Genomic DNA, 16,166 nt, shown 5'->3' with positions numbered 1-16,166 from the left:
TTCCCAGGCAAGAATACTAGAGTAGACTACCATTTCCTCCTCCAAGAATAAAAAGGATGTATTGATATATTACCTGCATACCTTAAAAAATGTTGATAGAGGTATAGAGGAAGAAACAGTATGTGGTCAATACATTCTATTGACAGACCATTTAGATAGTCTTTAACAAGATGGTCAATTCCCCTAAACATTCAGACATTTTCTAACAGCTCTGTGAAGTCCATTCTGCTTGCTGGATATCTAATGTGCAGCATTGATATTAATATAACCACCTTAAACAAGAACACAAAACTGTTTTCAGTTTTCCCTTGGACCATCAAAGTGTTTGGGGCACTTATAAGCCATTGGCTGTTAACTGTCCCCCCAGGCTAAAGAAATTTCAAGTCACCAGCCCTTCCCAGATTCTCTTCTCTTGAAGATGAGAGAATACAGAAACACCCAATCTCAGTTAATGACAAATGAAACTGTTTCCCTCCTAACCTTGTTTCAGATCCATCCCTACAATTCAACATTTCTTCCCCTATTAGTTTGCCTGAGTTAAACTGGAGATGAGAGAGCCTTATGGTAAGGAAAAGGACCCATTTGGGATCTTACAGATCAGGTTTGTGAACTAAGTCAAGTGAACTTAGAATTATAAAGTCATAAGATCATAGAATTTGGGGTTAGAGGACATCAAAAAGATCATTCAGTACATGGATGTCATTTTACTGACGGAGAACTAAGGCTCAGAGAGGCTGACCATGTCTCAGCATTTGAAACTTGTGGCAGTGCATGCCCTTAGCCAACAGTCTGACGTTTACTGCTAAACCTTCATCTTTGTTTTTATGACCTCTGGACACGTAACACCTTCCCACACTTGCCTGAGTGGTTTTTAACTTGACTAAAGTCATCCTCTGGTTCAGATGGTGAGATGGATTCCTCCTTGTGAGTGTCCTGACATAGCTCTGAAAGCAGCCTATGCTCACAGTGCTTTTGGAATCACTAAGCAGCAGCACTAGTAATAATTGAAAATTGTCCCTTAAATTGCACCTCTGATTGGCCCCCAAACCACAGTCTGACCTAGATCTATACTTTCTTCCAATCTTCACATTTCCCCCTTCAATCTGGCAACCTATTTAGACCACGTTGTGTTGATGTGCTTTCCTGATATTTCTAGAACAATCATGTCATTTTCCTTTGCCCTGAAACAAATGAGAAAAAACAGTCATATTTTCTCCTAGAACTCATCACTAAGATGCAGAGGGTTGGACCACTCTTGGCTTCCACACCAGTTAGAGCTCTTCAGGGGTTACTAGAGTCTTTTCTTAGGCTATGCTAAAAAATAAGTCCAAGGCTTCTGGAGGTGTAGTTTCCTGTGCGTCCTCAGGGGAGTCCATGACCTTAGCAAAGACTCAGACAGGGGCTGATTCTCTCTCAGCTGGAAGAAGAAGGCACCTGAAACATGAAACGAAAGAACTACAGGCACTCTATCAGAGAGATGCATGTCTTGTGGGCCAACCCACCTGTGAATAAAGGTATTCCTTTTTGTAAAAGATTCTTTGATGTGGACCATTTTTAAAGTCTTTATTGAATTTGTTACAATATTGCTTCTGTTTTATGTTTGGATTTTTGGCCCTGAGGCATGTGGTATCTTAGCTCCCTGACCAGGGATTGAACCCATGCTCCTGCATGGGAAGGCGAAGTCCTAATCACTGGATAGCTAGGAAAATCTCCAAGGTATTCCGAGGGAATAAATAAGAAAGAAATGGGCATGCAAGCTGATGAACTACGCAATGCCCTCATTTACTCCTCAGAAGGCATTAATTTTCTGAATAAGGTAACTTATAATTAACAAGGCTAAGTAACTTGACAAATTATGACCACCAAATTAGTAGCAGAACCAGGATTTGAACCCAGGTCTCCCTCCAAACTACTCTCCATGGTCTTTTTCTTAAGAAATAATGACCATCCTTTCCCTGCCCATTACTGCGTCATTTCATGCATAGAGGTAATGGGTATACTGCTATATTCGGATACAGTTATCCTCCTCAGGGTATAATCTGCAAAGGTCAGACAAACTCTGCCTGGGAATAGGCCACTACTTCTCTGAAAGTAAGAGTCCCAGTGTCATTCATCCAGGAAAGATGCCAGGAACTGCAGGTGGGGGAGAGGAAAAGGGCTCATCTTCGTTTGACCTGAATCTGAGAGTACCTGGATGTCTATGAACTCCTGTTGGCTAGTGGGTGTAAAAGGTGGCCTATCTACCCTAGGTGGAGGGAGACCAAAACCATGGAAGAAATTTCCAAGGTCTTAAATTGATGTGCTAGAACTTGAACACTCCTGAGATCAAGCTGTTACTGTGCAAAGCAGATTATCTGGGTACATGACACTCCAAATTCCCTCCCACAGCCCCCATGTCCTCAGTACAGTATGTACTTGTTCAGTGCATTTAGTGAATGCCTACTCTATGAAATTCTGGAGATGGTTTCAGGGATGTGAAGATGATTAAGACAGTTTCTTCCACTGAGGGCTTACAGTCTATTGGAGGGAGATACTGTTTAAAGTAGAAAGGACTTTGGCATCAGATAAATCTTGGTTTGAAATGTCAGTTCTGCTGTTCTGGCTGTGTGACTTTGGCTTAAATGCTTAATCTCCCTGAGCCATGTTTCTTCATCTATGAAGTGGAGAGAAGATATTAACACTCACTTTTCAAGGCTGTCTTAAGAATCAGAAAAATATGCTAATGCCTGGGACAAAACAGGTGCATAGCAGGTGGTGGCTAGTCTTGTTAGTTTAGCAAAACACTTTTAACGGAGTCAATATTTTCCCAGTGGAGAATTAAAACTAGTTCTAATCTTCCCTAGCAGCTCAGTTGGTAAAGAATCCCCATGCAATGCAGCAGAACCTGGTTCGATTCCTGGGTAGGGAAGATCTGCTGGAGAAGGCATAGGCTACCCACTTCAGTATTCTTGGGCTTCCCCTGTGGCTCAGCTGGTAAAGAATCCACCTGCAATGTGGGAAACCTGGGTTCCATCCTTGGGTTGGGAAGATAATTGGAGAAGGGAAAGGCTACCCACTCCAGTATTCTGGCCTGGGTCACAAAGAGTCAGATGTGACTTTCACTTTCTTTCTTCTATTCTAATAATTTTACCTTGTAAAATTTGCTGTCTATTGCAGCAGGTATAACATGATCTCATTAATGTAAAACTCTATTTCTATAACTCAAAAAAGCAATTTTATAAAGTAGTTAATAATACAGTGTTAACCAAGTAGACCTAGATTTAAAACATCTGAGCTGTGTGATATGACCAAGGCTGTTAGCATTCCTCATACTTCTTACCCCTTTGACATCAGTTTCTTCATATGTAAAAGTGGATTAACATGCAGCTGTTTCAAAGAGTTGATAAACTGATTAGCACAGTTTCTGGTACATAGGAAACAGCTGATAAATGTCATCAGAAAGTGATATCTGGAAGGCTGCCAAAATAGTTATCTCTAGATGGTGAGATTTCAGGAGACATTCATTTTATTTTTTGTACTCTTCTGTATTGCTTGAATTTTTTTTATACAAACACATGTAATTTCCATAAAAGCTATAATAAAATTGTGTTAAAATTTACCTTCTGAATTCAAGTGTTTTGGTTTCATCTTTCCAGTACCACATCCCTAATCGCAATCCCAATTGCTGTAAAATGAAATGATTGCAGCAAAAATAATTAAAGGTTCAATTTAAAATCAACACGTCATAATGAACTTTTAACAATAATTCTCACTAGTTGCTCTTTAACGCTATAGAGCCTTAAACTTTCTTTTTTTTAACTTGATGCCAGGATTTTAAGTTATTATTTCGGGGTGTAGTTTCAAGTAGACAGTAAGGGAGGAAGGTAGGGGAGAAAGGAAGGAAGGGAAGGAAGAGCGGAAGGCTAAAAGCCTGCATCACCTCAAGGCTCACCATAGCAATTTACCAGTTGGGACTTAGACCACAATAAACTGGTGCCCAAGGCAGCCCCCATCTTTCAGAGGGGCTACACCTGTTGTAACCCTGATCCAGGCCTTCAAAAGTAAGCGAGCGTACTACAGGTTCGCACTCTCCAAGGCTGCGTAGCTACCAGCTCGGAGCCTTTTCTCTCCGGGGATCCCAGTCGGACCGAGCAGGACTGCTTCCTCCGAGGGTTTCTTATTTTGCAGACAACCCATCAGAGGTGGTGAGGTAGAAATTTCCTACATCTGGATATCAGCGTGGGGAGCCGGAACTCAATTCTGACCGTTTGCTGAACATACCTCCATCATCTGGTTTATTGTAGACCACTTTGCTCAGGTTTCGTCGAGTGCGCCTCGCCCCAGGCTACGGCGGAGCCCCGCCCGGGGAGCGCGGAGGGCAAGGCCGCGGCTGAGGCAATGGAGGGCGCCGCGGCCCAGCCACCGAGCCCCGTCAGGGGCCGGAGGTGGGCGGGGGCCGCGGAGTGGGGTCAGCCAAAGGGGCACTTACATCCGACAGCGCAGACTGCGAGTCCAACCGCCGCCGCCTCGAGTAAAACTCCGCAACAGGACTCATGGTCTCTCGCTGGCCGCTTCAGAGCGTCGCCTGGAAACCGTGACTGGGGGCGGGGCCGGGGTCGGGGGCGGGACCCTGCTTCCTACGCCGCTGCGGCTGATGGACTTAGCTCCCGCCTCTGCTGACACCCTGGGCTGCCTTGGCGCGCTGGCGTCTCACTACGAAGCTGCCAGAGGGTTTTTTGCTTAGGGGTCAGTTCTTCGTGCCTTCCCACCGAGAAGCCAACCACGTCACTGGCTTTGTTTTTAATTAGAAAAACTAGATTCAATTCCACAGGGAGGCTCCCTTTGTTCCCAAGTTTGATAGCACGAAATGAAGTTTAAATCCAGGTTGGAGAAACAAAATCCAGGCTGGGACTAAATTGACTGGGACGGGGTCGGGGGTGGCGTGGCGTGGCGTGAGTGGCGCAACCGTGGAAATCAAGGTTTTTGATGTGGAAGTCGTTTGAAGATACCCAAATGATCGGTGTTTGAGGATTTTTAAGGAGTGCTGCGATTCATGGGGTCGCAGAGTCGGACACGACTGAGCGACTGAACTGAATGTATGTAAAGAATCACCCTGAATTAAAGTACTGAGAATTAATGTTGCAGAAAGCAAAGAACCTTGGTTTGTGTCAGTGGGTATTCAACGGTGTCTCTCATTTGTGTACAACTCTTTTGCAACCCCCCCATGGGCTGTAACCCATTATGCTCCTCTGTCCATGGGATTTCCCAGGCAAGAATACTGGAGTAGGGAGCCATTTCCTTCTCCAGGGGATGGAACCCCCTCTCTCCTGCTTTAGCAAGTGGATTCTTAACCACTGAGCAACCTGGGGAAGTCCACGTTCAACTTCATTCCTGCATTTACTTTTCAAACCATGTGTCTTGTAATTTCTTCTTGCAACTAAGTTGATATGCAGATTGTTTGGTATTTTCCCCCTTCTAACACTGATGGTAAGCAATGCTAAATGACACTATATGACTGGGAATGCCTCATATTCTGCTTTTGTTTTAGCCCCACAACTTAATTAGCATTAAATAGATGGTCAGTAAATACCTGATTTTATTTTCATATAAACTTATGAGTCCCACATTGGTGGGATGATGGGTAACACCCATTTATTAGTCGGTTGTTTTTTTTTTCCGGCTGCACCCTGCACACATGCGGGATCTTAGTGCCCCAACCAGGGATTGAATTTGACACCCCCTACATTGGAAGGTGGAGTTTTAAACACTGAGGAAGTTGTAAACTTTACAAACAAGAGCAATAGACATTCCACTGCTTCCCCTTAACCCCATCATCCTAGTCTACTTGGTAACACACAATCACTGTTCACAGTAGTATAAAATTGTAAACACCTAGATTCATGATCCACTCTGGAGTCCACTGCTGCTAACTGCTCCAATTGGCTCAGATATAAGGAAACCCACCAGTACACTGGCAATGTTGCTCTGAGGCCTATGGCCTTTAAGAGGCTGGCTTATTATAAGATGACTCATTTGAAAAGAATTCACCAAAATATCCCAGTCATCAAAAGCTTTTCTCCAACCTGGGTATTTAACTTTGGGTGGGAACAAGAAGAAATAATGAGTTGAAGCTCCAAAAAGGAACAAGGAAGAACAAAGACTCTCGGTGGTACCCATTTATCACACTTCCAGGCAAATCTCTTCAGTTTAGCTAAATGAGTGAAGAAATGCTAATAGAAAACCAAAGATCTTTTATACTTTACCGTGTTTAACTTTAGGCTGTGTAATATGCAAAACTAAAGGTAAAAATAAAGGAATTGAGAACCCAGAATAATGACCTACATAAAAGTTACATGACAAGTTACCACAGCTGTGCTAAAGGGCCATGTTAATACTTAGAGGAAACCCTGGATAACTCTGAAGGTACCATCTTATATTTGTGTGTCACTAGACCCTAACGAAAGAGGGAGTAAAAATTGTTTTTATGACTCTAAATAAATCTTTATTTTTATTTTTTTAAATCATTATTTTTAAAGTGACCCACTCATCTATTAGATTTTCCACCAGTTAGTTTTTTTTTTAATGACATTAGAAACTCACAACCTAATATGGAAATATAATTTTCTCTTTAAAAAAAAAGTCATGATGCAATGAAGTAGGGGAAAGGTGCTGTCTAAATATTTAATAATTTCAAATGTCCTATAAGATTTTTTTTTTGCCTAATTAAGTTCTCAAGATAAGAGAACTAAGAGCATATGACATAAAACTAAGTTGACTGTCTCAAATTTTAGGGCCAAGATATTAATTGGATATTATGCATATTTATACTATGAAAAAAATCAGTGGACAGATTTTCAAAATGTTATGGTTCTACTTTTAAAACTAATATATAAGAAACAGCAATACTAGTATTTGAATTAGCAACTCCATTTCTGGTGCTTATTTCTCCAATCTTCAAACATCCTAATCTGTACTAAAAGGGATGGAGGAAGAGTCTGACTTTTTCACTTGTTTAAGAGAAAAACATTTCAACATTAAGTAACACACTACTAAATTTTAGAAATACATATATCCTAAAATATCTCCATCTTCAAAGCTGTAAATACTTGTAAAAAGAATAAATACTGAGCTCTTCTTCTAAAGATCTGTAATTTTTCTTGAAGGATTTAAATTTTATATCTAATTTTAATGCTTAAGGATAGTCCTTCAGAACAGTTGTCTCATACATTAAATATACAGAAACAACTGAATATTACTGTTGTTCTATATATATATATTCCTTTAGCAATTGTCTTGTGATCATATGGATTTGAGATTCTTTAAAACTTCAGTTCCAGTATTCAAAAGCAAGAGAAATATGCCTCCCAACTTTTATAAACTACATCCAATTGAAATACCTTATCATGAGCCCCAGTATTTGATGTTCATAAGAGAGACCTTTTGATTTCACCTAGATAGTCAGATTATATTCATGTTTAAAATTATACACAGAATAAAGATTTTTAGTTCTCCTTGACGTACAGAATATATTATGTATTTTAATATGCATGCTAAATTTAAAGATGTAAAGAGCACTAGTATCTCCTAACGCACAAGTCAGGTGCATTAACTTCCATTATACATATAAATTAATATGATAAATTTAGAGTAATCTTGTTTTGAAATTTCATACAACCGAAATACTCTAAACAATTTGACAGGTGTCTAGATTCATTCCCTCAAAACAGGGACAATTATGTTAATCAGACATTCAAGAAAGAAGAAATTAAGTCCCGTTCTGAGAAATGTACTTTTTCAATCCCTAAGCATTCTATACATATTTCATTAGCTGTAGTCATGACCACTAGTCCCTAGCATAGTATTACTTTCAAGGGCAAGTGATGTTAATTATTCCTTAAACTGTAATTTAGCCCCATCCTGAACTCAAGTACTTTTTCCATTGTCATTTGACTATGGCTGATCTAACACCTGCTAAAGGGTTCCCATGAGTTATTGAGTTACCAGCTTTAACTGACCCTGGAAACATGAATGGCTACTTAAGTGGCTTTTTATCTTAAGCAATATTTAGATCTAGGTAAATTTGAGAAGACAAAAGCACTCAAGAGTTTTACAAATTACTTTTCAAAATAACAGAAAATGAAGTATCTACATAGATTGATGTTAGTGTTACAGCAAGTTACCAGAGGTCAGGCTATAGGATCAGAGAGATTACCATTTGGCATTTTTCTGATCCTTTAGAAACTAATCTCTTCTAAAACAAGGTCTAAAATGAGTCAAACTAATACCAAACTGCACTTAAAGACCCCCATTATACTTTGTATACTTTGAAGTTAGAGCAAGGGATAAACACTCAATAAAAAACTAACAAAAGGTTAACAGAATGAATATTACCTTGGTAAAAACTCAGGTGAAACGTCACTCTAAGGCTACTAATTACCAAGGTAACTTATCAAATATTTATGTGATGTTATCTGCAGTCAATGAAATATCCTTAATGCTTCTTTGCTGATAACTTTCCACTCTGGCAACAGCACTGAAAAACTCAAGTTATGTTCACCTTTCAGAGTGTAAGGAACAACTACCTTTTAAAAAAAATGTTTATTTTGAAGCAATTTTACAACTGCCTTTTTATCTTCCCCTTCCACCCAAATGAGACTTGTTAAAAGAAAAAAAATTCTATGTACAAAGAGTCAGCTCTTACGTGAGAGGACTGTGACCAAAGCTCAATATTTTTAGGCTATTTTGTTCTCTAGTTTTTATATTTCAAAAATTCCTCTCTGTGCTTGATATGGAAGAGTCCACTACTAAGTTTAAAATTAGCTTCTATATGTCACTGTTATCTTATGAACAACATGAAGTAAATCTACATCACCTGGAAGGAGATATTAAATTGTATGGTGAAAACATTAGATTAACTATGCATTTTCCAATCAGCTTTACTGAATTTCTTCCAAATTCTCCTTAAAGAGAATAAATCAGTACAAAGCAGATGAGTCAGTCCACTAAAATATAAACATGAACCCCCTTCTTCCAAGGATGTGGATTTTTAAAACTTAAGCCCAGGATAGTGGATTTCAAAGGGTTATATTTCTATCTGTAACAATCTCAAATTGGAAATATTGGAAAATGAACAAGTTGCATATTGACAAAATATAGGACATTGCAGTTTATCTTTTTAAAAAAGAAATATATTCTAGTGATTTAAGGCAGGTATTGAAAAAGCACTATGATCGTCAACTCAGAACAACAACAAAAAACTATTATCTTCCTTTACCATCCAAGTAATTTAAGTGCTGAAAACATATTCTTCTTGAATTTGCCATATGCCCAGAATTTGAACTGTTTTACTAGAAAAAGTTAAAAGTTTGGCTCAATTTGTACTCAATATTAAGTGGCTTTAACCTTTGTCTGTTGGATCTTGTTTCAGACACCTGTATGCAGCAGAAAGCAAACTTGTTTCATATTATGTTAGGCTATTTTCAGAAGACAACTCCTTTTGTTTACAGAAAGAATCTTTTTGTACTTAACCCTGGATTACAGCTTGCACTTGAACATTTATGCCAACTCTGGTTTCTGTATTAAAAGGAGGGTAAAGTTTACCCAGATCTTCTCCCCTTAAGTTGCTGGTAATTCGAAGCAGGAAACTCATCTGAGAATTAGATAAGATTGAGTTAGACAAATTTCACCCTATACTAATACCTTACTTAAAGACCTACATGGGTAAACAGTAAAAAAAAAAACAAAATAAAAAACTCCAAGACAGTAATTTTTAGATCAATTTCAGCTTTTTACTTTTAAATCTGTATTTATGCATTTGCAAAAAGTATGCCTTTCCTTAACATTACTGCAATGTTCACCTTTCTCTTCAAGTAGTACATACAAATAAGCAGTTCAAGCTTCTATGTATTTTATTGTTACCAAACTTCAGGTTTCCCCTCTCAAATCTCCATGCACAAACTAAGATAACCAAAAAACATTCAAGACAGCAAACAAGCAAAATGCATTAAAGAGATACCTCAAATAATGTTTCTAAAAAATCAAACTTTAGAACTAATCTTTTATCATTCAACTAAGTTGTTGCACCTTTCCTTTCATATGCATACACTGGTTAAACACTTCCAATAACAGATCTCGTATTTGGCACAAGGACATTTCAAAGAAGAAACAGAAACAAAAGGAAAAAGAAAATAGAAAGGAAAAGAGGTTTTTACGCTGTCTTGAGTGCAGGTTTAGTCCACTTCCTCGATGGTCGGTCCCCCGGATGCTCCAGAACCGCCACCGCCGCCAGGGCCGCCTTGGTATAGTTTGCTGATGATGGGGTTGCACACTCTTTCGAGCTCTTTCTGCTTGTGTTCATACTCATCTTTTTCCGCCATCTGGTTCCGGTCGAGCCAGTTGATCACCTCCTGACACTTGTCGAGAATCTTGTTTTTGTCCTGATCGCTAATCTTGCCCCTCAGTTTCTCGTCTTCCACCGTCTGCTTGATGTTGTAGGTATAGGACTCCACAGCGTTTTTGGCGGCTACTCGGTCGCGATTGGCCTCATCTTCCGACTTGTACCGCTCCGCCTCCTGCACCATCCGGTCAATGTCATCCTTGCTCAGACGACCCTTGTCGTTGGTAATGGTGATTTTGTTTTCTTTACCGGTACTCTTGTCGGCGGCGGTGACGTTGAGGATGCCATTGGCGTCGATGTCGAAGGTGACCTCGATCTGGGGGACCCCGCGGGGCGCTGGGGGGATCCCGGTCAGGTCGAACTTGCCCAACAGGTTATTGTCCTTGGTCATAGCCCGTTCGCCCTCGTACACCTGCACCAGCACGCTGCTCTGGTTGTCTGAGTAGGTGGTGAAGGTCTGTGTCTGCTTGGTGGGGATGGTGGTGTTCCTTTTGATGAGCGGAGTCATGACGCCACCAGCCGTCTCGATGCCCAGGGACAACGGGGTCACGTCAAGTAGCAGCAGATCCTGTACGTTCTCTGACTTGTCCCCGATGAGAATGGCCGCCTGCACCGCGGCTCCGTAGGCCACCGCCTCGTCGGGGTTGATGCTCTTGTTCAGCTCCTTGCCATTGAAGAAATCCTGTAGCAGCTTCTGGATCTTGGGGATGCGAGTGGAGCCGCCCACCAGCACGATCTCCTGGATCTGACCCTTGTCCAGCTTGGCATCGCGCAGAGCCTTCTCCACCGGCTCCAGGGTCCCGCGGAAAAGGTCGGCGTTGAGCTCCTCGAAGCGGGCGCGGGTGATGGACGTGTAGAAATCCACGCCCTCGTAGAGCGAGTCGATCTCGATGCTGGCCTGCGTGGACGAGCTCAGGGTGCGCTTGGCGCGCTCGCAGGCGGTGCGGAGTCGCCGCACTGCGCGCTTGTTGGGTGCAATGTCCTTCTTGTGCTTGCGTTTGAACTCCTCCGCCAGGTGGCTCACCATGCGGTTATCGAAGTCCTCCCCGCCCAGATGAGTGTCGCCAGCCGTGGACTTCACCTCGAAGATGCCGTCCTCGATGGTCAGGATGGACACGTCGAAGGTGCCGCCGCCCAGGTCGAAGATGAGCACGTTCTTCTCGCCTCCCGCGCAGCCCTTCTTGTCCAGACCGTAGGCAATGGCCGCCGCCGTGGGCTCGTTGATGATGCGCAGCACGTTGAGGCCCGTAATGGTGCCCGCGTCCTTGGTGGCCTGGCGCTGCGAGTCATTGAAATAGGCCGGGACGGTGATGACCGCGCTCTGCACCTTGCCCCCCAAGTAGGCTTCGGCGATCTCCTTCATTTTAGTGAGGACCATGGAGGAGATCTCCTCGGGGAAGAAGGTCTTGATCTCTCCTTTGTACTCCACCTGCACTTTGGGCTTCCCTCCCTCGCTCACCACCCGGAACGGCCAGTGCTTCATGTCTGACTGCACTGTGGCGTCCTCGAACTTCCGACCGATCAGCCTCTTGGCGTCGAAGATGGTGTTGGTGGGGTTCATGGCCACCTGGTTCTTGGCTGCATCGCCGATGAGGCGCTCGGTGTCAGTGAAGGCCACGTAGCTGGGGGTGGTACGGTTGCCCTGGTCGTTGGCGATGATCTCCACTTTGCCATGTTGGAAGACCCCCACGCACGAGTAGGTGGTGCCCAGGTCGATGCCAATAGCCGGACCGCGGGCAGACATCCTGACTGAGACAGGCAAGCGACGTTAGACGAGAACACCTGGGGCAGAAAATCTGCGGCCTCAACTAACGGTCGCCCAGCACCAGACTCCGCGAACGCAACCAGCGTCTCACTCCCTTCGCTCGGCTCCCCACTCTTATAGTCGCCTCCCCGCCGCCTTTTGGAAACTCTCAGAGCCAATCCGCTCTCGGGACCGCCCGCCACAGGCTTGCCGGGATCGGAGTGACCGGCCTGAGGCCCAACAGACTTCTAGATGGATGAGGGGCGGGATTCCGGGCCACGCTAGGACGCGAGGGGCGGCCGTTATGCAAATGAGACCCCTCCCACGTGTCCGAGGCGGCCAGCAGTCCCCGCGGCCCCAGAGCGGCCTGCAGCTTGGGGGCGTTAGGCTCGCGCCTCAGGCCAGGTGTACGCGCTTTTTCTCAATTTTCACCTTCCCTGAGGCAGGATTCGTCGACGTCCGTTGGATTGGCAGGGCACGCAGCCAATGAGTAGCGCGGATTCCCAAGTAGGGCGGGGAGGAAAGGATTGGGGCGTGGCGCTGGGAGGAGTCGCGGAAGCAGAGCCGGGAGAAGGGAGCCGCCTATACGGTTTGCTCAGTTCTTAAATCCTGAAATGTCGATCAATTACTAGTGTCTCGGCCAACCTAGCTCGCTGGGGCGGGGCAACTCGTTCTGAGTTGGTGACAGCAAAGAACTAGGGCCAGAGCTGGCTTTTTTCTTCTGCCCGCTTGTGGGCGTTGGCTTGGCGGGGCCTGGGCGTGAGGGCGGCTACAGCCCCGGGAGGAGGAGCTGGGTGGAGGACTAAGAAATGAAGATGAAGTTTCTAGGACCGGCCGTCGGCCTCCTGTAATTTAATTTTGCGTGCTTCGCAGAGTCTTGGTGTGAGCTCTGGATATCTAATCTGGCGGGCGGGGGCAGCAGGAGACTGGGAGAGCTACGGGAGAGGCTGACCATTTTTCCCTGTGCGCGGAGGCCTACAGAGTGGGAGGGAGGCATGGGCGTGGTTGCAACTCTTCCCCTTTCTTGATCTCACTTTCCGTTTACCCTGCTTGTCTTACCACTTTAAGCTTCCTAGTTTCATCTCCCAGTTCTCTCGCCACTGCTTTTGTTATTTTCCGTTTCAAGTGCTTTATCCGCCGCTTTGAGTGCTCTGGGAAGTCTGTAGTCAAACCTCATACGTTGAAGTATCATAAAATAACCCGGTCTCACGCCTCAGGATTCTCTTAACCCAGGCTATCGTAAACTCAGCTGAGTGAGAACTCTCAGAGGAGGTAGATAGAAAGGAGCGCAATTCATTCTGTCGTGTTTAAGAGGAATATGGGATAGGTGATAGAAGCAGGCTCCTATAAATGGGCTCCGGAAGGAAGACAGTAACAAAACAGCGGTAACACTTCACCTTATGTGGGGAAGCTGGAGACATTCATTCAGCTTTAACAAGTCCCAGGATGTGAGAGTAAGACGACGAGTGACAGCTCAATAAAGAGCTAAAAATAGCTCAAGAGAAGTGCTATGGGGAACACAAAACAGGGAGCGCATCCAATCGGGGAAACTAATGTTCCTGAGGGCTTCCTGTAAGAGGTGACATGACAGCCTCTGACCTTTGTCATTCTTTGCATGGGTTGTAGCATGGGCAAAGATAAGAGCAGTGTGTGCTGGGGGCAACTACAAGTTTAAGGTTGGTGTCAATACATGAGGAGGGATACAAACAAGAAATAGTCTCTTCAGGTGGACGGGATATGCCGTGATCTTTTCCCTGAGGCTATGGGGGCGTGGAGAGAAACATCTTTTGAAGGAAGTTATGAGACAGTGCTGGAGAAAAGCTTTTGAGAGTAACAAAAGTTATCTATAATTTAAAAAATAACGGTGACAGAATCCTATGAAGTTAACCAATGGATATTTAAGTTTCTTTTATCTAGTTGTGTATGTAATTTCGAATTTTTAAAAGTACATTTGCTATTAATTTGTTAATCTCACTTCACAATTCCCCTCTCTTTTTCCATTAAAGAAGTTAAGGAAAAAACTTTAGGAAAACTTTTAAAAAATTAGGAATATAAGGATCAAACCAAAAATTTCTATTGAAGTTGCCTTAAATGTTAAGTACGGATTTCTTGATTTTATTCTTAGAAATTCTTGTCTTTTGTGCAGTTAAAAAAGGGAGTTCAGGGAATTAGTGGACTGGAGAGCAATACACAGTCTTTATAGAACTAATGATATGTGATTTAGATATAGGGCCCAACTACAACTGAAAGCAGAAGAGAACTGTGAGAAACACTGACTCTACAGATCTGTTGTATTCAGTCCTCACACACCTCAAACAAAGCAAGATTGCGAAAAAGCAGACATGCCAATTCTTACACACAAAAACCAAAATTAGAGTTTCAGAAGGGAGAGGTTCTTTTGTATAGTAACTATGTACTATCTCTCTGCACAGTTATTACATCTTGCCATCTAACTACCACATTCATCATTAATACAACTTTCTGAAACCACAGTAGCAATTTTATCTGTATTTTCATTAGCTGTATGTATTTTTTTTTGTTCTAACTTTTCACTCAGTAAATTGATGTTTCATAAGTTTCATACTTTAAATGGCATCCTGAGTTTGTCCCAAAAAGAGACAGTGTTTGCATTTTTATTTCATATGAAATTTTTGCAATTCTGGAGCATTATCATATACTGACCTTTCTTGGATTTTTTAATATTTTTCTCGTTTGTATGGATTAAAAAATTTTTTTTTCTATTTTATGACTGTGACTCATAATTCCTTAAACTTGTGGCACATTAAAAATGATCAAACTTAGCAAACTTAAGATGAAATGATATTCATCAACCTCAGTAATGGTGCAGCAAAACAGGTAAAGCCCTACCTACTGGTGGGAATGTAAATTAGTACAGTCTTTCTGGAGGACTATGTGACAATATTTTTTCTTTAACTTAAATATGACCATACTCTTCATTTAGCATTATTCTGTGGGATTTATCTTAAGGAAATTAATGGAGCATGCAGGTATATTATTTATGATAACAGTGATGAAGGGGAAATGGCTTAAATATCCAACAATAAGAAATAATTATTTGACCTATAGTCATGAATTAAAAATTGTTTACAGGATTTTTAATGACGCAGGAAAATGTTTTTGGTATAATTAAGTGGAAAAATTAGATACAACAGTTTTGTATCATCTTAACCTCTGTGTAGGATAATCATATATATGAGAATTGCATCAAAATTGGTTATCTCTAGAGGGTAGGATTATCAGTAATTTTTCTAAATTTTCTTTTTTACAGATGATTTTTAAAGCTTGGCTATCAACATTCAACTGAAATACAATTCACTAATCCTACTATTTATGTAGAAATTACTACTGATTTTCAACAGGTGAGATTTGTTTGGCAGATTATAAATAGGGTGTTTCAAAATATTTTTAAAATCCAAAGACTGAGATTTTACACAGTCTGAATAAAACTAAAACTATATGTGTGTCAAATTTTCTCTGATGAACTCCCCAAATCCAGAAGAGTACCTGGAACACAGTAGTAATTCACTTGTTCAGTGTTTATTAAAAGTGACCCGAGACATTAAAAACTGGAAATAATAACTTCACTTTTTCCCTGTATAAGAGGAAGATTCTTTGCTTGCCTCTTACATTTCTGTACTAAATAATACTGCAGAGACCAAAAATTGAAACAAATTCACATCTGAAAATACTTGTACATAGAGATACAAAGATGAATAAGATGAGGTCTAAAACTGTGTGCTTGTGGTAGTAAGGCCTACCCTAAGGAGATTACCTGAGCAAGAATACATTTTTTCCAGAATTACTAGTAAAGAAATTTATGGATATTCTGAAACCCTCTCATTCCCTACCCAGGCACAACCTTCATAAAGGTTGTGGATTGAAGAGGTAATGTTGCCCTGAAGCGAGGAGTGGAGTCAGTAGCAGCCTGTAATTTGAGAACCTATCAGCAAACTGGAGTTCAACTTCTTATTATATTTAAGATCTCTATGAATACTGCCATTTTAATTCTTTGGATGTACCCAGTCC

General features: G+C 42.0%; 2 protein-coding genes and 1 long non-coding RNA gene across 10 annotated transcripts in view; 1 reads left to right on the top strand and 2 right to left on the bottom strand.

Annotated features, from left to right (window-relative positions):
• Window positions 1–4,583, bottom strand: part of PPP1R36 (protein phosphatase 1 regulatory subunit 36) — a 36,306-nt gene extending 31,723 nt beyond the window's left edge. For 5 of the 8 annotated variants that reach the window (XM_069596798.1, XM_069596795.1, XM_069596791.1 and 2 more), the window contains exons 1-2: window positions 4,469–4,583; window positions 3,600–3,664 (exon numbers count right to left, since the gene is read on the bottom strand). In XM_069596798.1, coding sequence (XP_069452899.1) covers window positions 3,600–3,664; window positions 4,469–4,534 — 131 coding nt within the window. In that variant the 5' untranslated portion in view covers window positions 4,535–4,583. Of the gene's footprint in view, window positions 1–3,599; window positions 3,665–4,260 lie in introns of all 8 variants that reach the window. The other 3 variants (XM_069596797.1, XM_069596792.1, XM_069596794.1) reach the window with 3 other exon arrangements.
• A 5,162-nt stretch (window positions 4,584–9,745) lies between these two features.
• HSPA2 (heat shock protein family A (Hsp70) member 2) lies at window positions 9,746–12,564 on the bottom strand. Its single transcript, XM_069596775.1, has one exon. The coding sequence runs from the start codon at window positions 12,117–12,119 to the stop codon at window positions 10,209–10,211; it is 1,911 nt and encodes a 636-aa protein (XP_069452876.1). The 5' UTR covers window positions 12,120–12,564; the 3' UTR covers window positions 9,746–10,208.
• A 69-nt stretch (window positions 12,565–12,633) lies between these two features.
• LOC138443811 (uncharacterized) overlaps window positions 12,634–16,166 on the top strand; it is a 24,144-nt gene continuing 20,611 nt past the window's right edge. The window contains exons 1-2 of the long non-coding RNA XR_011258309.1: window positions 12,634–12,708; window positions 15,409–15,499. This is a non-coding gene — a long non-coding RNA (uncharacterized lncRNA). The remainder of the gene's footprint in view (window positions 12,709–15,408; window positions 15,500–16,166) is intronic.

The sequence above is a fragment of the Ovis canadensis genome, chromosome 7, assembly GCF_042477335.2.
Source record: "Ovis canadensis isolate MfBH-ARS-UI-01 breed Bighorn chromosome 7, ARS-UI_OviCan_v2, whole genome shotgun sequence".
Classification (NCBI taxonomy): domain Eukaryota; kingdom Metazoa; phylum Chordata; class Mammalia; order Artiodactyla; family Bovidae; genus Ovis; species Ovis canadensis.
Note: the sequence above shows the minus strand (reverse complement) of the source record. Positions and strands in the feature narration are given on the sequence as shown.